At 60.0% G+C, this 23,430-nt stretch overlaps 2 protein-coding genes across 2 annotated transcripts; both read right to left on the bottom strand.

The window, feature by feature from the left end:
* Positions 1-396: 396 nt before the first annotated feature.
* Positions 397-10,999, bottom strand: ZNF653 (zinc finger protein 653). Its single transcript, XM_077324319.1, has 9 exons — positions 10,671-10,999; positions 8,191-8,234; positions 4,936-5,151; positions 3,946-4,524; positions 3,198-3,399; positions 2,694-2,805; positions 2,279-2,393; positions 1,840-1,939; positions 397-1,397 (listed from the first exon to the last, which is right to left on the bottom strand). The coding sequence occupies exons 1-9, from the start codon at positions 10,997-10,999 to the stop codon at positions 1,220-1,222; spliced, it is 1,875 nt and encodes a 624-aa protein (XP_077180434.1). The 3' UTR covers positions 397-1,219.
* Positions 11,000-14,965: 3,966 nt separating this feature from the next.
* Positions 14,966-23,422, bottom strand: ECSIT (ECSIT signaling integrator). Its single transcript, XM_077329929.1, has 8 exons — positions 23,282-23,422; positions 22,662-22,842; positions 22,082-22,499; positions 21,215-21,438; positions 18,093-18,150; positions 17,494-17,646; positions 15,941-16,042; positions 14,966-15,445 (listed from the first exon to the last, which is right to left on the bottom strand). Exons 2-8 carry the CDS (start codon positions 22,767-22,769, stop codon positions 15,231-15,233), a joined length of 1,278 nt encoding a protein of 425 aa, XP_077186044.1. The 5' UTR covers positions 22,770-22,842; positions 23,282-23,422; the 3' UTR covers positions 14,966-15,230.
* Positions 23,423-23,430: the final 8 nt, after the last annotated feature.

Genomic DNA, 23,430 nt, shown 5'->3' with positions numbered 1-23,430 from the left:
CCCCGACCTGGTGGAACGAGCTCCCGGAGGAGCTAAGGGCCCTGCGGGATCTCCACACGGAGCAGCCTGCCCACGTCCAGCCTCCACTGCCCACTGTGCCAGCTCCTCCGCTGCCCTGCCAGGAATTCTGTTCCGAAGCCCTCAAGTTTTGCAACGGGAACATCTGGGGCAAGGCTGAAACTTGATTTCCAGCTTTCTGCAGTGCTTTGCTTTGCTTTCCAGAGTTCGTCACAGGAAATGAGGCAGGGTGCCACTCACAAATCTTGGCCCAGGCCAATCCCAATCCCTGGCAGAGAACGTGGCCGGAACGCTCATCACGTCAGACTTCAGCAAAAACCAACCCCGCTGCCCCCTCCCCCTCCCCCGCCTCCCCCGCCCCAATAAAATCCACTAGGCTTTCGTATTTTCTCACATTTTACAGAGGAAGATTTGGAGGCTGTTCTCCAAGCAGAAGCTTCCCTTTGCCCCTGAGAGGCTTCAGCACTGCGGGCTCTGCCTGGGCGGGGACGAGGAAGCAGCGGAGGGGGCTTCCCAGGCAGACCTGCAGGGCCTACGCAGACCACTCTGCTCAGCCGGCCCACAGGGCTGCTTCAATACCTCCCTCCAAGCGAGAGGATCGGGGCGGTCCGGGATCTTGCCCCCCCCCCCGCAAAGGTGGAGCACTTGTGACTACGCTTGCAAGGGGCCCAAGCCCCCCCTCCCCCCCCCAGGCAAAGTCTGGGGTGTTTCCCACAGCAACGTCCCTCCCTGAACACCAGAGGGAAGCGAAGCCGGGTGGCCAGCGAGGAGCAACAAGCAGTCTGCGGAGGGGCTGCCTCGGACCGTCATCGAGAGGCCTCAATCGCCCCCGTCAAGCCCCTTCGGGGAGGCCCCAACCCAGAGGCAGCTTCCCCACGGCTGGCAGTCCGGCGGTCGGGCCCTGGGCTCCGCTCCTGGTTCTGTCCAAGCGCCGGGGGTCCAGACGGGCGTGGCCCAGCACTAAGGCTGGCGATCGGCTGGGGGGCTTCTTCTCCCCCTCCCTCCCGGAGGCCAGGAAAGGGCAGTCCGGCACTCTGTGGACGCTCCTCGCCCAACCAAGCTACCGCTGCCAGTGGCTGCCTGTCGGCTCTCCCGCCGCTCACGGGCCGGGCAGGCCTGCAGGGGCACCTCCCTCCCCTGGCTGGCTACGGAGGAACAGCAGCCCCTATCTTCCGGGGCCCCGGCGTGGTCCGTGGCCAGGTCACGCAGCCTTGTGGTCCGGGTGGCTCTTGAGCTTGTGGAACTTGACGCTGTCCAGCTTCTCAAAGGGCTTGCCGCAGTGCTCACAGGTGAAGTTGTAGTGGATGTCGGAGGTATGCTTCTTCATGTGCCAGTTGAGGGAGGCCCTCTGCCGGCACTGGTAGCCGCAGATCTCGCACCTGCAGGGGGGAGGGTGCCCTCAGGCCAAGGCACTTTACGCACCCCACAGAGGGTGGGCCTATGGCCAGCCCCAGTGAGGCTCTCCTCTGGAGGCCCCTCTCCCCCCCCCCCCGCCCACCCCCGACCCTTCTGTTGCTCAGCTGCCAGCACTCTGAAACCCACAGGCAGCCTCTCCTGACATCCCCCCTCCCCTCTCCCCAAAGCCTGCAGGAAGCCAGGCCGGTGAAGCCCACCGTCATCATAGGCAAGGATGTCTCCGACTGGCCGTCCACCATGACGCTGCCCTTGGAAATGGCCGGAGTAGGAACTCAGCCATGCCGGACTCTGGCGATGGCCTCTGTTCTGCCCAGTGGGGGCCAAAGCCCGACCCCCACCCCGGGACCAGGCCCCAGAGTATGACTTCCTCTACACCCCACCCCACCCCCGGTCCAGGGCACTCACTGCAGAGGTGTCTCCCCGGTGTGAGTGCGGCGGTGGACTTCCAGGTGGTTCTTCCTCTTGAAGGATTTGCCGCAGGTCTCACAGGTGAACTCACGGACTCCTAGGAGGGAGGAGGGAGGAGAGAAGCAGAGGCCTCCCCCAGAGACCTCCCTGCCAGGAGATCAACGCTTGCCCCAGGAGCTCCGGAAAGAGGCCGTGCCAGCAGCACCCCCATGCTGCTCAAGAGGCTCCAGGCCCAACGCCAACCCTCCCCCCGTGAGTCTCCCCCCTTCCACACAGAGAGGGACCTGGTTGGCCACTGCATGAGAGACAGGAAGCTGGACTAGAGGGACCCTCCCAGGTCCGACCCAGCAGGGTCTTAGTTCCCACATGCATTCCTCTCCTCACAGCACGCCCCACAGGACAAGAGCTTGATAGTCCCCCAAGAAATGCAACACACCTGAGTGAATGATCATGTGTCTCCGGAGGTGATTAGACAGGTAGAACTTTTTGCCACAACCGGGGTGAGGACACACCTTCGTCTTCCCCTTCCGATGCACAAGGTTGACGTGATTCTGAGCACGGGAAGAAGCGAGAAAGGCACACCAGGGCATCACTGGGCCAGCTCCAGGGCTCCTGCCGCACCCAATAAACCAGGAGGGCCCCCAGGGCAGCTGCCAGTGAAGCCGTGGGGGCCGCCACCGCAGTGCCCCCACTGCCACACAAAGGCCATGCTCAGGCCACACCGAGGGCTGATCCACGCGGAACCAAAGAGGAAAGGAGGTGGAGCTCGGACGAAGCGAAGGCTCCTCCACTGCTTTGGCAACTGGTCGGTCCTGCCGCCAGGGGACTGGGGAGAGGCAGAGAAGCCGCACCTGGAAGCTGCTCAGGGCCACGTAGACCTGGGGGCACCCTTCGTAAGGGCAGTGGAACATCTCCAGCATGCCGTCCGCGTCCATCATGCGTCCCCGCTTGCTCCGCCTCCTCCTAAAGGGGGGGGGGACAGGAGGGAAGGCATGAGCCAGGACCGCCTCTGGGCCTCCATCCCGACGGAAACGTTTCCCTGCCCAAGGAGGAGGAGAGCCCGGGAACCTGGACAGGGGGCATCAAAAGAGTCCATCAGGCAGCCCACCTGGTGCAACAGAGGGCAACCTGGCCAGAATCCTCTTTGGGGGCTAAAGAAGAGAAGATGGACCGATGAGCTCGAAGATGCTGAGACCAAACAGGGCTTGGGATGACCAACGTGTGAACGAAGCCCCTGCAATGTCTGCCAAACCGCCTCGGCCACTTTCCAGAGCCGGAGGGAAGGTGGAGTCCCCCCAGCCAGCCAGCCAGCCAGGGCCTGTGTGAGGTCCGCAGAAACCCTCCGGCCCACTCACTTGTCTGGCTCCTTGGGGATTTCGTAGATGATGGAGGGCCCATGGCTGCCCTCTGCCGCCTCCTCCTCCTCCCCCTCTTCGGGTTCATGCTTTGGCTCCCCAGCCACACCGTCGTCACCAGCTGCCTCCGAGGCGCAGGGGGCGTCCAGCTCTGCCAGGGCCTGAGGCGCCTCCTTTTTGAGTTCCAGCAGCTCCTTGTGTTCTGGCAAAGAGTGGCCAGGAATCCAGCTCAGGCCAAAGTGGAGGCAAATACCCCCTCTGCAGGCAGGCACCCTCAGGCCTCTCTGGACAGCTGTACAGCACACATGCTGTACACATAGCACCACGGGCCTTCCCCACTGCCCCCCCCTCCCTGTGCCCTCCCCTGGCTTTCCACAAGCTATGCAGAAGGCTGCTCTGCCCCTGGCCTTCACCAGAGCTCGCTCTCGATCCTCGAACGCAGGCGGAGAGAGACGGAGGGAACGGACACGTCCTCTCCTTGGCCTGAGTGGCTAAGGCGGTTTTCCCATCAGGCTCCTGCAGCCGGTTCCCAGCTTGGGAAAGAGCTGCCTGCTGGAGCTGCGGTCTGTTCCTGGCAGCAGGCCCCCCTCGGGCTTCCAACCGGCAGGACGCAGCAGAGTGCAGAGGGAGCGTTTGGCCTGGAGAGCCAGGGGCAGGCTGGCCTCCCGTGGGCCGTTCCCCACGGAGCGACAGACTCGTGGCCTGCTGAAATGCGGAGAGAAGGGCTGGGGGTGGGGGCAGGCTCTACCTTTTTTGGTCCCGGCGCATCCCGCAGTGCTCAGCGGCTGGCTCTCGGGCTCCGTCTGCGTGTAGGCGGCCACCCCTTCCATCAGGGTGCAAGGCAGCTCCTGCCCGCCCGTGCTGGTCACGTTCAGCTGGATCCCCTCTGCAGCCAGGGCATCGTAGCCGGGCCCAGCGATGATGATCACTTGCGAGCCGGGCATCACGCCTGGCACAGGGCAGCTGGCCACCACCTCGCCGAGCGCCTCCTGGGCCATGCTCTCAAACAGCGCCCCATGGCCGCCACTCATCTGCACGGGGACGGGCACGCACACCACCGTCCCCACAGCCTCCGGGCCTCCAAGGGGCGGGCTGCGGCACATGCCGGAGCCCTGCTCCGCAGTCAGGTTCTCGATGTGTGGCCCAAAGGGAATGTGGATGCCTTCCGGCGTGATGAGCCCGCTGGCGCTCTCCCCGTCCGCCTCGGCCGGGCCCGGCTGCTGGCCCCCGGGGGCTTGGGCCATCTGGCTCTCGGGCTGCTCCTCCGACTCAGAGCTGGACCCGGCGTCTGAGGACTCTGAGCACCCGGCCCCCGGGCCATTGCCAACTGGAAGGTCAAGGCAAAGATCGTGAGCGCGGAGGCCATTGTGCCCAGGGCAGGCTCCGACCCAAAGAGCGGTCGCTCCCCACTGGCTTCCCTGAGCGCGACACTGAAGGGATCTCCCTGCTCTTCCCCACCCACAGATGTGCGGATGCTTGTGGGTCAGGGCCGCTCAGAATTCCAGGCACCCCACATGCAGCCAACTCCCACGTTCTCCTCTCTTCCTTCCTTCTCCTCTCTGCCCCCCTCTCCTGAGTCTTGTCCCCAAGCCCCTGCCTCCCCACAGCAGCCCTGAACACGGAGGGACAGCAGCGCCCGTCAGGAGGACGTCCTCCGGCCTGGTCCCTCCCCAGGGGAGGCGCCGCCATGCCAGGCCCGAGCGGGAGCCCTTCTGAGCCGAGGTCCCCTGGGGCTCACCGTCTGCACCCTCGCTGTCGGAGTCACTGGGCGGCTTCAGAGGCGAGTGCAGGTCCTGGAAGTAGCGGTGCCCAACTTCACACTGCCAGACGGCTGTTGTGTACATCCCAAAGGTGGGGTCCAGCTCCGAGAGGTGCGGCTCGTAGGGGCAGCGGTTCTTGTGGTCTTCGTACCAGATCACCGTGTTTTTCAGGCAGTTCACATTCCGCCTTCTTCCTTAGGAAATGGGGAACAGGAGAGAAGAAGGAAAAGCAGGTCAGTCTGCAGAATACAGAACGGAAGGCTCTGCCAAATGGAGACGGGAGGGTGGAAGGTGTCCCTCCGTGTCCACAGGAGGCCCACCAAGATGGGGAGGGGTTTGGAGACCAAGTCGTACGTGGAAAGGTGGAGGGAGCTTGGTCGGGTTAGCCTGGAGAGGAGACGACTGAGAGATGACATGATAACCATCTTCAAATATCTGAAGGGCTGTCATATAGAAGATTTCTTTATTTAATATATAATAAGATGGAGCAGAGTGGTTTTCTGTTGCCCCAGAAGGTCAGACCAGAACCAATGGGTTGAAATTAATTCAAAAGGATTTTTGGCTTAACATCTGGAAGATCCTCTTTAACAGTGAGAGCGGTTCCTCAGTGGAACAGGCTTCCTCGGGAGGGGGTGGGTCCTCCTCCTCGGGAAGTTTTTAAGCAGAGGCTAGAGAGTCATCCGACAGAAATGCTGATTTTATGAACTCAGGCAGATGGTGAGTGGGTGGGCAGGAAGGGATGTGCCAGTTTTTGTCTCTTGTGGCCCTTTCTTGCATCCCCAGCTGTTCTGAGCAGTAATATCGGGGCTCTCTCAGCCTCCCCTCCCTCACAGGATGTCTGTTGTGGGGAGAGAAAAGGGAAGGCGATTGGAAGGCGCTTTGAGAATCCTTTGGGTAGAGAAAAGCGGCATATAAGAACCAACTCTTCTTCAGTTTGTGGCCCTTCCTTGCATCCCCAGGGAACTGCTGATGGCCACAGTGGGATGGTGGGTGAATTTCCTAGAATAGAGTTGGAAGGGACCTCCTGGGTCATCTAGTCTAACCCCCCTGGCACTATGCAAGACACTCACAACCCTCTCGCTCATCCACTGTCACCTGCCACCCCCTTGAATCTTCAAAGAATCAGCCTCTCCGTCAGATGGCTGTCCAGGACAGGCTGGATTCTGGAGATTTTTGGTGTGGGGGGAGGATCATTAGGGCATGAAATTGTGCTTACTGTGGGTAGGCAGGTAGTTGTGAGTTCCTACATTGTGCAGGGAGCTGAACAAGATGACCCAGGAGGACCCTTCCAACTCTATGATTCTATGAATCCCTTTTCTGGTTTAAGTGGATCTTCCCCCAGCTGAAAGAAGCCAGAAACTTTATAGAAAGGATGGTTCTGACCTCAGAGGGTGGGACCGGAACCAATGAGTCAAAATTAATTCAAAAGAACTTTCGGCTAGACATCCAAAAGAAGTTCCTGTGGATTCTGCCATTATGTGACTAGGCTATGCATTCCTGTGTAGGAGATGGGGGCAGCTTGTCTCCTTTGCTTTTGTTTATGACCCCGATATTCGTTCCTGCATTTCCGTCCCTCCGCCCCCGCCCCCATATCACTGCTAAGCCACCCATTTGCTCCGTTATTTTTCCCGGGTGCTATGTGACCAACCGGCAAAAAAGCCGCATGGCTACAGATTATGACTATGAGCTGAGTAACTGGGTGGGTGCGTCTCGGAGGAGACATCGAGGCTCAGTTCCGGATCATGGCAAAGTGGAGGCTTAGCGGTCCGGATACAGCAGAGCGCAACCATCCCCAGGAGAAAGACCTGTGTGGGGCACGCAGAGGAGCCCGTCGCTTCCTCGCCGACTGCCCCTCACAGAAAGAGGCGAAACCGCTAGCGGGGGCCGTCGCAACAAGCACCTCATCGGGACCGAGGAAACTGGCTACCCCAGCCGGAGGTTCAAGACCCCCATGCAAAGCGGCTCGTGAACTCTTGACGCCATTGGTGGAGCATCTGATGCCACCTTCCTCAGTGGAATTGGAAGAGGAGGGAAGGGAGACCTGCAAGTGGGCGGGAAATGGGGCCGACCTGCTGTGAGACCAGCAGGTCCCTTCTAGGGGCACGAGAAATGACTGGGAGCACCGCTGCAATGGTCCACTGAAGAGCAGAAACGGCTATTTACCACTGAGCCCCTTCTCTGCCACGCCAACCGCATGGGACCCTTTGTCTTGCAGGTCAATTCAAGCGACAAGGCAGTGGGGGGGGCATAATTTTGTAAAGGGGGGGGGTGAGAGGCAGTTGCATCCCTGCACGTACGTGTCACCAAGAGGAACTGGGCAATCTGGGAGAAAGAAGCAGCAGCCATTAAGTTAGTGCGCATTACTTGGCGGCACTGACTGGAGGGGTCACTGGTCCTCTTTGGGGTTTGGACTGAGCATAAAAATTGGCAGGCTTTCCGACAAGAAAATTATCAGCCAACAGATTAGGTAGGCGGAGTTATTTTCCTGATTTTCCTTGTCTCTCAAACACTGATCACTACTTTGGGGCCAGGAGGCAAAATTCTTCCAGGTCAGAGATTCTGGTAGGGTTTTTTTTGGGGGGGGATCATCTGGGCATGGAAATGGGGTCACTGTGGATGGGCAGGAAGTCGTGGTTTCCTGCATTCTGCAGGGGGTTGGACTAGAGGATCCTGGAGATCCCTTTGAACTCTATTCTATATAAACTTTAACAAAACCAAAACTTAATTTAGATTGGAAAAGCCATTCTGAAATCAACAGGCATTACTTCCTAGTGTCAGGAGCAATCTCTCACAGCATCATCTGTTGCTTGCTTATTCTTAAGAAATTTCAAACTCAATAAAATGTCCTCCTGTGAATGCATACTGTCTTTGCACTACCTTCACCAGCCCACTTTGGTTACCTTTCCCCTGATGTTTTCGTTCCTTTGCTGACATAATAAGTGTGTTCTACCTGATCTTCACCTCCAAGTTTAATTAATTTGCCATTCATAGGGTTTCAGTCAGCCCCTCAAGGAATAGGTGAGAGTCCCCGTCTCAGACCCCAAAGGCTTTGCAAACCCAGCTAAGCCTTGTAAATCTGCCATGTCAACTATCAGCCGTTGTCACTGCTTCGCCAGCAGCAAGCCTGGAAGTGAGGACCAGGTGTGGCTGAGAGCTGCCCTTTCTGCTAAGAAAATTATTCAGCCAGCATCACAAATCAAGCCAGGCAGCTGACGGGCAAAACATTTACTTACTTTTCTTCCGCTGTGGCTCATGAGGCATCTGCTCCCAGGGCTTCCTGCAAGAGAGAAGAGGGGTGCATCACAGCAGGCAGTCTCCAAAGGAATAGCCCCCTCTGAATCAGAAAAGGGCTTAGTTGGGGCCCCCAGAGCAAAACAAACAATTTTGGGGTACCAGCTCTCACAGCAAGCAATGGCAAACCTTGCAGCTTCATGCAAAATGCTTTACAGCTTCTCTCATTACTCCTAAGAATCCCTATGAAGGATTGAGAGCACAGACTGGCTGAGGCTTGCCCAAGACTACCCTTCAACCCAGGCATAGCAGCAAACTTGCACTTAATGTCACACATTTAATGCAATTATGAAGTGGCTAATGACTCTCCCTCAGCCAGAGCAATATGCACCCCCTGATAACTACAGCACAGAGGAATCTGCTAAGAATGGCCATCTATTGAGAACAAAGTTTGAGTCCAGGGGCAACTTTAAGACGAATGAAGATTTCCTCTGGGGATAAGCTTCTGTGTGCATGCACACCTCATCAGGGACACTGAGACAGAAGTCACCAACCATCCCCTACACGTGGTGGTGGTGGTGATGGGGAGGCTGTTCCCAGGAAGGGCCAATTACAGTCAAGATGCAGAAGTAACTGAGCAGTAAATATAGCTAAGACTGGATGGAGGCCATTGGTAAGACCTGTGAATAGCAACAAATCATCATACAGCAAAATAAAAGATTTTAAAAATAGATATGAGAACTTAATGACGTTAGCATGTGTAGTGAGATAAGAAATCCATGTCTATGTTAAGCCCTGGAGGTTCCATTGTCCTGAATGTAGTGATAACCTGTCACCTCAGCATCGCCCATTCTAATTCATTTCTAAAGTTCCTTTCCAATAAAGCAGCTACACTGAGATCTTCCATTGAATACCCTGGAAGGCTGAAGTGTCTTTCTGTAGGTTTCTCTTTTAATATACTTGATGTTGTCAGACATGAGTCCAATTATCCTTTGGCCTAGGGTTTGACTTGTTTGCCCTGGATAGTCAACTGAAGGGTAATGTTGGCATATACCATGTTAGAGGATGAGAAAGAGAATGCACCTGAGATGCCATAGCTGATACTGTGAGGTCCACTGACTGTGCTCTCTGGGTGTGTGTGGCAGCAAAGTTGGCATCTGGGTTTATTGCAAGCTCTGGTCCCAGTGTTCCTGTTCAAATTAGGTATTGCGTTATTGTGGGTGAGGAGTTGTTTAAGATGGGGGAGCTGTCTATGGGCAAGAAAAGATTTGCCCCCCAGTACTTGTGAAAGAGAACTGTCATTATGCAGAGTGTAAGTTGTTGCTGAGGCGCTGAGCTTGTTCTGTTTGTTAGGAACTCCTTTGGGCCTGTCTAGTGACAGGTTTTCTTTGGGTATAATTCTGGCTTTGTTAATCTGTTCCTTGGACTCATCAGGTGGATACTTCAGTTCCAAAAAGGTTGAAAGGGGGGGGGGGAGACTAATAGAATGCAGTGGATCATCTGGTTGCTGGAAGCCTATAGATATGTTTGTCAGTCAGCAGGTTTCTGGTGCAAGGTGGCATCTCTGGGTCCATTGTGTATTTTTGCAGTAGTGTTCAGCCAATACATTCCTTGGTTCACTGTCAGTTTGATAGAGGGATAAAAGCGGATGAATGCCGGCAGAATTTGTCCAGAGCTTCTTTACCGTGTGTCCAGACAACAAAAATGTCATCAATGAACTAGAGGTATGAGACAGCTGTGAATGAATCAGAGTTCAAGAAGTGTTGCTCCAGGTCAGCCATATAGATGTTAACGTACTGTGGGGCCTTGTGGTTGCCCACGGCTGTGCCATTAGTCTGAAGGAAAAAGACAGCATCACATTTGAAGTGGTTATGAGTGAGTACAGAATGCCCAAGTCAGCCGTGGCATGGTCAGAAATCACGTTCCTCATGGTTTGTGTGGGAGGCTGGTGTGCAGTGATTCCATATCCACAGTAGCCAAGACAGAGGGACGGACGAGATCCAATGGGATGAAATTAATTCAAAAGAAATCCTGTCTAAACACCTGGAAGAAGTTTTCTCAGTGGAGGTTTCTCAGTGGAACAGGCTTCCTCGGGAGGTGGTCGGTTCTCCATCCTTGGAAATTTTTAAGCAGAGTCTGGAGAGCCATCTGACGGAGAGGCTGATTCTGGGAAGGCTCAAGGGGGTGGCAGGTGACAGTGGATGAGCGAGAGGGTTGTGAACGTCCTGCCTAGTGCAGGGGGTTGGACTGGATGACCCAGGAGGTCCCTTCCAACTCTATGATTCTATGGCCGTATTCTCCGTGAGGCTGTCCAAAGACTCTATTCTCAGGAATTGGGGCTGAGGGACTCGGACGGTGCCCCTTCCGCAGACTGACCTGCAGCTGCACCCCGTGGACCCCGAGGGCGCTCTGCCCGCTGCCCGGGGCTGGGGGGGGTTGGGGTCTCTCCCTCCCTCCCTCCCTCCCTCCCCGTGGGGCTCACCGTGCTGTTCCGGGGGCGCGCTGCGTGCGCTCGAGCTCGAGGAGGTAGGCGGCGAGCTTGGCGTCGCTCCACCCGCTGCGCTGCCGGAGGGCGACCCAGGGCCCGTGCGCCTCGCCCAGGTACACCCGCCGCACGTCGTACTTCTTGCGCGACGCCAGCCGCCGCCTCGCCCGGTCCGGCTCCGCCAGCCTCGGCCGCCCCCGCGCCCGCCCCCCGCCAGGCCCCGGCCCCGGCCCCGACCCCGACCCCGACCCCGGCCCCGCGCCGCCCGCCTCCGCCTCGGCCTCCGTCTCCTCCTCCGTCTCCGCCGCCGCCGCCGCCCCGCTCATCCCGACCCGGCCCGACCCCGGCGCGCACCGATGGCGTCACGGCCCGCGACCGCCCCCTCCCCGCGCCAGGACACGCCCCCCGCCAGGCGGGGCCTACCCGGAGGGCAATGGGCGGAGCGATGCCCAGGCGCAGCCAACCAATGGGCCAGCGGCGCCCTCTGGCCGCCCGGCGCAGAACCCGCAGGGACCAGGGATGCCAACCGGCACGGGAGCCCCGGCGGGGGACGCCGGGAGGGACAGGCCCCTAGAATAGATCCCAGCCTGCGGGCGACAGACTGGCCGGACAAACCCCTTCGGAACTGCAGGATCAGAACAGCGAGGGGCCAAAGAGTCCAGCCCACCCCCCGCCTTCTCACCCAGGGGCCAGCCAGTCCCTCTGCAGGAATGTCCGGCATAGAGAAGGCAAGGTGGGGTCCAGGTGCAGGCACACCAGTTCTCTGAAGGAGCCCTAGTCCCCCGAATGCAAGGCCACCTGAAGAGCCCTGCTGAACCAGACCTCTGACTGTCCAGCCAGTCCAGCCTCCCGTCTCACCCAGAGGCCAGCCAGTTCCTCTGCAGGACCAGCCACAGGGCAGAGAGGCCGAGGCCTTCCCCTGAGAAGACCCTCAGAAGAGCCCTGCTGGGTCAGGCCAGGGAGGGTCCCTCCAGTCCAGCCTCCCGTCTCACCCAGGGGCCAGCCAGTTCCTCTGCAGGGCCAGCCACAGGGCAGAGAGGCCAAGGCCTTCCCCTGAGAAGACCCTCAGAAGAGCCCTGCTGGGTCAGGCCAGGGAGGGTCCCTCCAGTCCAGCCTCCCGTCTCACCAAGGGGCCAGCCAGTTCCTCTGCAGGGCCAGCCACAGGGCAGAGAGGCCAAGGCCTTCCCCTGAGAAGACCCTCAGAAGAGCCCTGCTGGGTCAGGCCAGGGAGGGTCCCTCCAGTCCAGCCTCCCGTCTCACCAAGGGGCCAGCTAGTTCCTCTGCAGGGCCAGCCACAGGGCAGAGAGGCCGAGGCCTTCCCCTGAGAAGACCCTCAGAAGAGCCCTGCTGGGTCAGGCCAGGGAGGGTCCCTCCAGTCCAGCCTCCCGTCTCACCAAGGGGCCAGCCAGTTCCTCTGCAGGGCCAGCCACAGGGCAGAGAGGCCGAGGCCTTCCCCTGAGAAGACCCTCAGAAGAGCCCTGCTGGGTCAGGCCAGGGAGGGTCCCTCCAGTCCAGCCTCCCGTCTCACCAAGGGGCCAGCCAGTTCCTCTGCAGGGCCAGCCACAGGGCAGAGAGGCCAAGGCCTTCCCCTGAGAAGACCCTCAGAAGAGCCCTGCTGGGTCAGGCCAGGGAGGGTCCCTCCAGTCCAGCCTCCCGTCTCACCAAGGGGCCAGCCAGTTCCTCTGCAGGGCCAGCCACAGGGCAGAGAGGCCGAGGCCTTCCCCTGAGAAGACCCTCAGAAGAGCCCTGCTGGGTCAGGCCAGGGAGGGTCCCTCCAGTCCAGCCTCCCGTCTCACCAAGGGGCCAGCCAGTTCCTCTGCAGGGCCAGCCACAGGGCAGAGAGGCCAAGGCCTTCCCCTGAGAAGACCCTCAGAAGAGCCCTGCTGGGTCAGGCCAGGGAGGGTCCCTCCAGTCCAGCCTCCCGTCTCACCAAGGGGCCAGCCAGTTCCTCTGCAGGGCCAGCCACAGGGCAGAGAGGCCGAGGCCTTCCCCTGAGAAGACCCTCAGAAGAGCCCTGCTGGGTCAGGCCAGGGAGGGTCCCTCCAGTCCAGCCTCCCGTCTCACCAAGGGGCCAGCCAGTTCCTCTGCAGGGCCAGCCACAGGGCAGAGAGGCCGAGGCCTTCCCCTGAGAAGACCCTCAGAAGAGCCCTGCTGGGTCAGGCCAGGGAGGGTCCCTCCAGTCCAGCCTCCCGTCTCACCAAGGGGCCAGCCAGTTCCTCTGCAGGGCCAGCCACAGGGCAGAGAGGCCGAGGCCTTCCCCTGAGAAGACCCTCAGAAGAGCCCTGCTGGGTCAGGCCAGGGAGGGTCCCTCCAGTCCAGCCTCCCGTCTCACCCAGGGGCCAGCCAGTTCCTCTGCAGGGCCAGCCACAGGGCAGAGAGGCCGAGGCCTTGCCCTGAGAAGACCCTCAGAAGAGCCCTGCTGGGTCAGGCCAGGGAGGGTCCCTCCAGTCCAGCCTCCCGTCTCACCCAGGGGCCAGCCAGTTCCTCTGCAGGGCCAGCCACAGGGCAGAGAGGCCGAGGCCTTCCCCTGAGAAGACCCTCAGAAGAGCCCTGCTGGGTCAGGCCAGGGAGGGTCCCTCCAGTCCAGCCTCCCGTCTCCCCCAGGGGCCAGCCAGTCCCTCTGCAGGGCCAGCACAGGGCAGGGAGGCCGAGGCCTTCCCCTGAGAAGACCCTCAGAAGAGCCCTGCTGGGTCAGGCCAGGGAGGGTCCCTCCAGTCCAGCCTCCCCTCTCACCCAGGGGCCAGCCAGTTCCTCTGCAGGGCCAGCCACAGGGCAGAGAGGCCGAGGCCTTCACCTGAGAAAACCCTCAGAAGAGCCCTGCTGGGTCAGGCCAGGGAGGGTCCCTCCAGTCCAGCCTCCCGTCTCACCCAGGGGCCAGCCAGTTCCTCTGCAGGGCCAGCCACAGGGCAGAGAGGCCGAGGCCTTCCCCTGAGAAGACCCTCAGAAGAGCCCTGCTGGGTCAGGCCAGGGAGGGTCCCTCCAGTCCAGCCTCCCGTCTCACCCAGGGGCCAGCCAGTTCCTCTGCAGGGCCAGCCACAGGGCAGAGAGGCCGAGGCCTTCCCCTGATGAGACCCTCAGAAGAGCCCTGCTGGGGGGGTCCCTCCAGTCCAGCCTCCCGTCTCACCCAGGGGCCAGCCAGTTCCTCTGCAGGGCCAGCCACAGGGCAGAGAGGCCGAGGCCTTCCCCTGAGAAGACCCTCAGAAGAGCCCTGCTGGGTCAGGCCAGGGAGGGTCCCTCCAGTCCAGCCTCCCGTCTCACCCAGGGGCCAGCCAGTTCCTCTGCAGGGCCAGCCACAGGGCAGAGAGGCCGAGGCCTTCCCCTGAGAAGACCCTCAGAAGAGCCCTGCAGGGCAGAGAGGCTGAGGCCTTCCCTTGATGTCACCTCCTACCTACAGTATTTGGTAGATTAGTGCCTCCGAATGTGGGTGTTTCCTTCTGCCCCCATGGCTAGTAGCCATTGATGTCTTACGAATCTGTCTAATCCCCTTTGGAAGCTGTTTACTGCTGTCGCCATCACTACGACCTCTGATGGTGAATCCTACATTTTAATCCCTTCCTTTTGTCTGCTCTGTACCTCCTGCCCATCAGCCGCATCGGATGCCCTCCCGTTCGTCTTTGGAGCAAGAAGTTCCCTCTTGCCAACTCTCTCCAACCTGTGCCTCTTGGACAGGGCCTGGAAGTTATTCTTTTTAAGCCTCTCGGTCTTCTCCTCTAGATGCATACTGAGCTAAGGCCCCAAGTGCTGCAGACATCCAGATTATAAAGGCTCCCTAAGAATGAGCATCTTGCCCAGGAGTCTCCCCTGTGGACCACACTGGGTGTCTGGGAAGTGGGAGTAGCTGCAACCACCCAAGAGCTGCTCCAGGGACGAAAACAATCTCCCAGTAACCCCTCAAGTCTCAGGCCAGCCTCAGGATGTTGCATATCTCCAGGGAGAGGCTTCTGAGCCCACAGACATCAGGATTTCGGCCTGGCAGAGTTTGGCTAATCGGCTAGGAAGGAGGGAGCAACCCCCATGCTCCTGGCTCCCTCCTGTGTCTCTGCAGACCCTTCAGGTGTTGCTATCCTCAGGACCCAGGAGACGAGCAGGAAGAAGGAGAACCTCTCATGAGTTTCTCCTTCCTGTCCGGCAAGCAGCAGGGAGCACAAAAGGTCAGGGCCCTTCTAGCCAGGAAATGCAGCAGGAGGACCCCTCCGTGGGCACAGCCTCTCTGCTGGACAGCCCTTGCTCTCCAGAAGGGGAAGACCCCTGCAGCACAAGACAGCTGAGACGCAAGGACTGAAATGCTCACAAACTCCTCACAGTTTTATTAGCACGGCTGCCGAAAGGCAGAGTAGCTCCCCCAACATTCATTCCCGACACGGCAGAAGCAGCAGGCCTGCCTGGCTACATTCAAAACATGACTGGCGAAGAGGAAGTCTGCCGGGCGGGCCACGTGCTCCTTCCTGCCCTGGCAAGGCAAGGCAAAGGGTCCTGCACCAAGGCCTTGAGGCTCTGAGGCCCAGTTCGCACAGCTGTTCTCGCCACCAGACAAGAATCTGAAGAAGTTCGGGACTCTCAGCTGCTGCTCTGAGACTGTGCCGTCTCCTCTTCACCGTTCTCCTCCGCGTCAGGCCTCGCCTGCAGCTCCCGAGGCCCTGGGGTGAGACGGAACACGACCGGCGTCCGACTCAGCATCGGGTTCGTCTCCTGAAGGCCCACAATCCACTTGGCCAAGGTGGCCTGGTCGCCGGCCCCAGCCATGCACATGGCAAAGACGTGGCCCTCTTCAACTGCAGAAAGAGGCACAAAGATTGTCAGCAGGAGCAGGCGGAAGGAAAGCAAACCTCAGCAAGGACTCAAACGAGCAGGCAGAGCCCGGAAAGATCCAGTCTTCACTCTGCCACATCCCACAGCCCACATCCCACCCCCAGTAAAGGACCTCGGCAAGGGCTAGATGCCTCCTCCGACACCTTTTCTGCATACCCCGCATCCCGAGGCACAACTTCCTTGGGGGCCCACGGCAGTTCCAGTCCCCCCAGACTGACAGGCCTTTCCAGAGGAGTGAGGAAAGATCCCACCCCTAAGCCTGGCCCCTCCCAAACAAAGCCCCCCTCCACGGCACCATGGGGGGCTGTCTAGAACCCTGGCCAGTTCAGCAGCACCTCCTTGTGCTGGCCCTCCCTGGGGACCACTTGGCCCTCCCAGGAGCAGCCCAGGCAACTAAGCAGTGTCGGCCGAGCATCTCTCCCCAGTAATTCTTTTTAAAATGGAGAAAGGAGAGCTACCTTCATCTATGTCAAAGTCCTCGTTGTCCCAAGGCCCTCGTTCCAGGTCAAAGTCCAGCTGCATGGGGTAGTAGAAGTTCCTTTCCGGGTCAATGATCTCCTCTTGCTGCAGAAAGGGGAGAGAAAGGAGGAGGAAGGGGAGGCCTCCCCGTTAGTCAATGCCCAGGGCTCAGGGTCCCAGGTAGTTTCCCACGTAGCCCCCTGGGCTGTGAGGCACCCAACTTTCCGTGCATGTCTATCCCTGGCTGCACGCACCTCCAGTGCCGATGGAAAGCAGGCCCAGCAGTAAACAGACCGACGCATACATTGGTCTTAACTTCGGGGAGTATTGTAGAACAGATGTCCCCAGCCCCCAGGTCTGGAGACCGGTCCCGGTCCATGGATCAGTCGGTACCGGGCTGCGGCTCCTCCTCATCCTCCTCCCCGGCTGCTGCCTCGGGGGCTGCCCTGCCACTCTGCCACCGGCTCACCTTTGGTGTTCTCCAGCAGCCGCCACGGCTGGGGCTCCTCCTTGGCATGGCACTGCGCAATTGCTGCTGGCAGCGCCCCCCAGTGAGTGGCGGGAAGTTGGGTGCCGGAGGGGAAAGCAAGAGGAGCAGGGGCTCAAGAGGCAGCGGTGTCCCTCGGCAAAAGACTACCCCCCCCCCGGGCCTCAGTAAGACTTTCAAGCATTGATCGGTCCCCGGTGATAAAAAGGTTGGGGACCACTGTTGTAGAATATTCTGGAGCTGTTACGCTCCCCCTGCCCACCCCCCACAAGCGTCAGGCTGATTTTGGAGGCTACTTGGGGTCCCCAGCTTGTTGCAGAATATTCACTTAACAGGGAAGAGAAATCACGGGGCTCCCCACCGCAGCACCACTAAGGCCAAAGCTAAGGACAGCTGCCTCGCCAGGCTGGGGACCCACAGGAAGGCCGCCCCACCCTCACCCCCTTGGTGGGGTTGCAAGTCCAAAGGGGCACCAAGCCCAAAAGGCTGCAGTCCCCAAAATACCAGAAAAATGGGCAGGTCTCCTTTCACCTTGGCTTCCTCCAAATTTGAACTACAGCCCCATGCTGCCAAGGGATCAGTTCTCTTCAGAAGAAATATCAGGAGGGATACTTTTCCTCCCTCCCCCCTGCCGGACTCTGAAATATTAGGGATGCACACTCCGTTTCCTGTGCTCCAAGCCTCTTCCCCCACCCCTCTCGTGCACACCAGCCTCACGCACTTTACCCATAAACTGCAATCCACCCCAACTGCCCTGGTTTCAAAGGACAGATCAGCCACACGAGGTGTCCAGGCAGTGTGAGAGCGGGCAGGCCTGCGCATGGACATTTATGCTTGGCCAGGCTTCAGGGGGTGGCTTGCCTCCTCTTTCATGCTAGCAGGTTCCAGCAGGCTCTCCTGGCGTGGGCCCGGGCCAGACACGCTCCCCCAATCGGGATCCCACCCACCCCCGCCGGCCTTTGCACAGGAGTCAGGCTCAAGGGCACTGCCCTGCTAACAGGCTGCTCCAGGGAGACCCTCTCTAGCCCGCCCACCCCCCAAGCACACCAGCAGGTCTGATGCCACTTGCCCTTTCTTCGAGAGGCAGCAGCTCTGCTCTGAGCACGTAGTAATAAACACAAGTGTTCTTGAGCCACAGGCGAAAGGGGCCCTCCACAAAGACGGGCCTCTCCGGGCGGTGGCGGGACAGAAGCGACTGCTGCTCCGGACTCTGGATCCCTGCAGGGGGAGGAGGGAGGGAGAGGAACAGCAAGAACAAAGACGCGCCAACTCGGCTGCTGCATTTGGACTGGCGGGGGGGGGGGCAGGGGTTACTCGGAGAAAGGTGGGGGGGAGGGGGCAGGGAGGCAGAAAGTTCCTTGGAGGGAGTGCCCACTCCTCCACCTCCACAGCTGGCTTTTCATTTTGGGAAGAGCACACCTGGCAGGCTGCCAGGAAGCCAATGTGGAGGAGGAATGGGAGAGCCCAGGCACTGTCCCCACAGGCCCCGGAGCTGCCATTCTGCCCCCCCCCCCAAATATTTCCCCAGCACCCCGACCCAGTTGGTCTGCTGCACGTCACCCTCCCCGCCTTCTGGCACAGTTGCTGCACCCTCCTTTGCGGAGATCTCAAAGAGTGGAGCTGTTTTCAGACCCCAAACCCAGCAGGCCCAAAGGAGAGCGTACCTATGATGTGCGGGTGGTCGATCACTTTCCCAGAGTCCAAGACCTCTTCATAAGGGAGCTGTAAAGATGAAGACAAACCCAGGAAGGACACATTGAAAGGCCGCCACAAGCAGGGGGAGAGATTCACACTAGAGGCCCAGGCGAGAGGACACTTCAGGCTCTGGAACTAAAAGGAACTTCCCACTGGGGGGCAAGAGCCAGTCCCAGCAGCATTTCCGCTCACTGACCAAATCACTCGGAACACGCTTAATTGCCTTAAGGACAAATGGGAAGAGTGCGGCAGCAAACCTGCCTTTGCAAAAACTAAAGATTTAAATGTGGGGGGGGGGTGACAAACACAATCATTCAGAGCCCCCCAACCCCCCCCCCCCCCGTGGAACATGCACATGAACAGAAGGTGCAGCCCTTGGAATGTCCGGCATAGAGAAGGCAAGGTGGGGTCCAGGTGCAGGCACACCAGTTCTCTGAAGGAGCCCTAGTCCCCCAAATGCAAGGCCACCTGCAGAGCCCTGCTGAACCAGACCTCTGACTGTCCAGCCAGTCCAGCCTCCCGTCTCACCTAGGGGCCAGCCAGTTCCTCTGCAGGGCCAGCCACAGGGCAGAGAGGCCGAGGCCTCCCCCTGAGAAGACCCTCAGAAGAGCCCTGCTGGGTCAGACCAGGGAGGGTCCCTCCAGTCCAGCCTCCCGTCTCACCCAGGGGCCAGCCAGTTCCTCTGCAGGGCCAGCCACAGGGCAGAGAGGCCGAGGCCTTCCCCTGAGAAGACCCTCAGAAGAGCCCTGCTGGGTCAGGCCAGGGAGGGTCGCTCCAGTCCAGCCTCCCGTCTCACCCAGGGGCCAGCCAGTTCCTCTGCAGGGCCAGCCACAGGGCAGAGAGGCCGAGGCCTTCCCCTGATAGGACCCTCAGAAGAGCCCTGCTGGGTCAGGCCAGGGAGGGTCGCTCCAGTCCAGCCTCCCGTCTCACCCAGGGGCCAGCCAGTTCCTCTGCAGGGCCAGCCACAGGGCAGAGAGGCCGAGGCCTTCCCCTGATAGGACCCTCAGAAGAGCCCTGCTGGGTCAGGCCAGGGAGGGTCCCTCCAGTCCAGTCTCCCGTCCCACACAGGGCTCAGCCAGTTCCTCTGCAGGGCCAACCACAGGGCAGAGAGGCCGAGGCCTTCCCCTGAGAAGAGCCCTGCTGGGTCAGGCCAGGGAGGGTCCCTCCAGTCACACCTCCCCTCTCACCCAGGGGCCAGCCAGTTCCTCTGCAGGGCCAGCCACAGGGCAGAGAGGCCGAGGCCTTCCCCTGAGAAGACCCTCAGAAGAGCCCTGCTGGGTCAGGCCAGGGAGGGCCCCTCCAGTCCAGCCTCCCGTCTCACCCAGGGGCCAGCCAGTTCCTCTGCAGGGCCAGCCACAGGGCAGAGAGGCCGAGGCCTTCCCCTGAGAAGACCCAGGGGCCAGCCAGTTCCTCTGCAGGGCCAGCCACAGGGCAGAGAGGCCGAGGCCTTCCCCTGAGAAGACCCAGGGGCCAGCCAGTTCCTCTGCAGGGCCAGCCACAGGGCAGAGAGGCCGAGGCCTTCCCCTGAGAAGACCCTCAGAACAGCCCTGCTGGGTCAGGCCAGGGAGGGTCCCTCCAGTCCAGCCTCCCATCTCACACAGGGGCCAGCCAGTTCCTCTGCAGAGCCAAGAACAGGACACGAAGGAGCCTCAAAGTGGCTGACAATCACCTTCGCATCCTCTCCCCACAACAGACACTCTGTGACATATGTGGGGCTGAGAGAACTCTGACAGGATTGTTCTGTGAGAACTGTACAAATAGGACTGTCACTAGCCCAAGGTCACCCAACTGGCTGTGTGTGGAGAAGTGGGGAATCAAACACAGCTCTCCAGATTGGAAGCCAACTGCTACAGCAAACTAGATCATGGAGGCTGAGGCCTGCCCCTGGGAAGAACAGCAGAAGAGCCCTGCTGGGTCACGCCACTGGTCTATTTAGAGAAGTAGCACTCTAGGTGAACACAAAAGCAATACCGCAAAGCAAAAGAAACAACGATTCCTGTGGGCAACTGCATCTTAGGAGCACAAGGGCTCTGGGTTATACTTAGGGCGGGTGAATGGTCAGCAACCCCCCCCTGGTTGTTAGTGGGATAGGCCTAGTTATTGTAATTTCCACTGCCTTGGACATTTTGTGTTTGTTCTGGTTATTTTATGTGCACTGAGTAGTTTTTATGTAGGGGTAGTTTTATCAGGGTTTTTATGTATGTTGTAACCCGCCTTTTGGGGATGGCGAGCTAGAAATCGAATAAATAATAGTAATAAAAATTAGTACTGCGAGTGCAGGCTGATCCTGTCCCCTCCCCCCGAATTGGCCCTGGGCAATGTGGCCCCACGGAGGCATGGCAGAGTGGCAGCAGCTACAGCCTGAGAGAGACTCTGCCATTCTCGGGTCATTTTCCTGCCCTCCCATCAGCTTCTCCCCCAGCAGAAGACAGCAGAACTGTCTGGAGGGGGGGCGAGGGTCTCCCATCCGAATCCCGACCAGGGCCCTCCGTGCTCAGCTTCCGAGACCCGATGAGGTCAGTCCAGCCTGGGCCATCCACGTCAGGGCAGAAGACACACAGAGGTGGCTTTGCCGTTGCCTGCCTGCCTCTCTGCGGCAGCCCTGGACTCCACCTGGCCGTTCCCCACCCAGGATCCCGCCTGAGCTCTGACAAGATCGAGTCAGCCTGGGGCGTCCCGGTCAGCGCTTCGTACGGCTACTCTGCATAAATACTCCCCGAATAATTTTTGTGGCACAGTCCAGAGAGGTAACACTTGGATTTTTTAAAAGAAACCTCTCTCCCTCCCCCCCCTCCTTTTTATTGTTCTTCTGTATTTCATTGTATTGGGATAGGTTTTGGGGACTTATGTTGTAAACTGCTGTGAGCGAGTAGAAGGGAGAGAGGGAGGTCTAGATATCAAATTATAAACGCATAAAACAAACCCCTTTCCCATAAAGAGGCAAGGAGTTCGTGAGCAGCAACGGGAGCACAAGGCCCAGGCAGATTCCAGAGCCCCAACAGAGCGGACGGGGCCCCCTCTGCCATCCCGCAAGCGACCCTTCCGGAACTCCCTCCGCTCGCCCCCCCCCCAGCGGCCGGCCCCCGCTCACCTGGTAGGCCGTGATTCTGGCATCCAGGTCAGCGGCAATCCTCTGCAGGCTCAGCCGTGCCAGGCCCACGGGGTCTTGGGGCAGAGGGTCCGGAACAGGGTGAGGGTTGATATGCTTGAACTTGGGGAACCAATACATGAGCCGCTGGTATTTCCTCACGGGGTGGCTCTTGTCCCCAAAGATCTGGAGCAGCAGGAGCTTCGTCTCCTTGTTGGGCATGACACCTGCCAAGAAAGGGAGGAAAGGAAGAAGAACCCCCTCAGGAGAGGGGAGAAGCTCCCTGCTCTGTGCCCCCCCCCCCGTCCAGAGCGAGTGCTGCTGGGGCTAGCCCATTCTGCTGCTTGTGGCCAGGCTTCCCAGGGGCAGCCGGGGACCTCCTGCAGGCCAAGCAGAGGCACCACACAGAGCCAGGGTCCCTCCCAGGGCCCTAGTACTTGTCTCCTCTAGAATCAGACCACGAAGGACAGCATGGTCTGCTCAGGCTGGCCAGTGGTCTCCAGGGTCTCAGGCAGAGGCCTTTCCCATCCCCTCCTGCCTAGTCCATCTAGCTGGAGATGCCGGTGATCAAACCCAGGACCTCCTGCAGGCCAAGCAGATGCCCTACCACTGAGCCATGCCACACCTCCTGTCGCAGCAAACCTGTGACAGAATTCCCTATGGCCGGGAATCCCGCTCACACCCCTGTGAAAAGCACAGCTCGGCCAGACGCCTGCAAAGTGTGCTGGCTCTCCCTCTCTCTCTCTCGCTGTCCTTCTCCCCCCTCTCTTTGTCTCCCTGTCCCTCTCCTGTCCTTTCTCTATCCCTCTCCCTCCCTCTCGCCCCCTCCCACTCTGTCCCCCCCTCTCCCCCCCTTCCTCGGAGGCCTACCGTAAGTCTCCATCTGCTCCAGCACCTGCACTCCACACTCCTGCTGGCGGGGGTAGTGATTGAACATCCTCTGGATGAAATTCTGAGGGACAAAGACCTCCTTGGGGAAGATGTCCAGTATTTTGTTGTAGACGGCGACGTCTCTCTCCACGCCAAACTCCTTCATCTTCTTCAGGGCCGCGTAGATGAACTCCACGTGGCCCCGACGGCGGATGTCCCGCTGGCAGAAGACATCGACGCCTCGCTGAAACACGGCCTTGGTCTTCGGGCCTCCCTCAAAGAGATGGTCAGTGGTCACCAGGCTCTTGCCGGTCTCCTTTTCATCCCGGTCCTTGTCCCCTTTGCCTCGCCAGGTGATTTTGGAGGACCAGGACACCGAGCTCAGTCGGAAGTGCCGCACAGGGACCGGCCGGGGGCCCTGAGAAAGAGAAAAGGTGACGCTGGCAGGGATGACGGCAGGGCAGCGGGGGGGGGGGGCAGAAGGGTCCTGCAGAGGCGCAGCCCAGACGCACCCTCCCTGGAAAGCAGGTGCGGCACGTGGGGGAAAGGAGCCTCGAGGGGCATTCAGGGGGCCCATTACCCGAAGGCCATCCGGCCTCAGGAGCTGCAGGAGGTTCTGTTTGGCAGCCGCCGTTCCGGAGGAGAGTGCCCACGCGGGCATGAGCAGGGACGGGCGCACTCGGTGCATGGCTGCTTCCCTGGCACCAGGGGGGGCGTCAGCGGCTGAGGTCACAGGCACCAGCGATCCCTGCGGTCAAGGCCTGGCAAAGAGCGACACATGTTAAGGACACGCAAGCCCCTGTTCCTGTCCTTTCTCCAGCCAGCCCACCCTGGGCATGCTGGCAGGTTGCAGGGCTCCACCCCGGGCTCTGCCTCCCTTACTAAGCGCCCACCCAGGGGGATGCCAACACAATGGGCAGGATGGACCAAGCCGGAGCACTGAGATGGAGCCACGGGGGGAAACTGGGCTGGCAGGAGGATATGGGGCGGGATGCAAAAGCACATGGCTGGCTGGCTGGCTGGCCCTATGCCCTGTCCCCTATGGGGCTCTCGGCATCCCTCGTCCCTCGCTTGGCTTTTCGGGGCCTCCACAGCTCGGCCTGGGAAGGCTCCCTTTGCAAGAAGCCCTCGGAGGCCCCCGCCCCGCCCCGGGGTCTGATTCCCACAGGGCCACGGGGGGCTGGCCGGGGCGGCACCTACCTCGCAGGGTCGTCGTGCGGGCGAGCAGCCAGCCCCCCTCCCCCGGTCCGAAGCCGCAGCAGAGGCCGCGCCGGGAGGAGAGGGGGGGAGAGGGGGGGAGGAGGGAGGTGCGGGCGCCCCGCGCGATGCCCGGCGAGCCCCGGTGCCGG

The sequence above is a fragment of the Paroedura picta genome, chromosome 3 (genome assembly GCF_049243985.1).
Source record: "Paroedura picta isolate Pp20150507F chromosome 3, Ppicta_v3.0, whole genome shotgun sequence".
Classification (NCBI taxonomy): Eukaryota; Metazoa; Chordata; class Lepidosauria; order Squamata; family Gekkonidae; genus Paroedura; species Paroedura picta.
Note: the sequence above shows the minus strand (reverse complement) of the source record. Positions and strands in the feature narration are given on the sequence as shown.

What these genes read in the sequence shown, in the direction of transcription:
- ZNF653 (XM_077324319.1), bottom strand. Translation starts at nt 10,999, where the DNA reads ATGAGCGGGGCGGCGGCGGCGGCGGAGACGGAGGAGGAGACGGAGGCC. An exon ending in TGAGCCACAGCGGAAGAAAA is followed by an intron (nt 5,152 to 8,190) that starts GTAAGTAAATGT and finishes CCATTTCCTAAG; the next exon opens with GAAGAAGGCGGAATGTGAAC. An exon ending in CGACAGCGAGGGTGCAGACG is followed by an intron (nt 4,525 to 4,935) that starts GTGAGCCCCAGG and finishes TTGACCTTCCAG; the next exon opens with TTGGCAATGGCCCGGGGGCC.
- ECSIT (XM_077329929.1), bottom strand. Translation starts at nt 22,769, where the DNA reads ATGCACCGAGTGCGCCCGTCCCTGCTCATGCCCGCGTGGGCACTCTCC. An exon ending in GGAGCAGATGGAGACTTACG is followed by an intron (nt 21,439 to 22,081) that starts GTAGGCCTCCGA and finishes CTTTCTTGGCAG; the next exon opens with GTGTCATGCCCAACAAGGAG. An exon ending in CGACCACCCGCACATCATAG is followed by an intron (nt 17,647 to 18,092) that starts GTACGCTCTCCT and finishes CTCCCCCTGCAG; the next exon opens with GGATCCAGAGTCCGGAGCAG.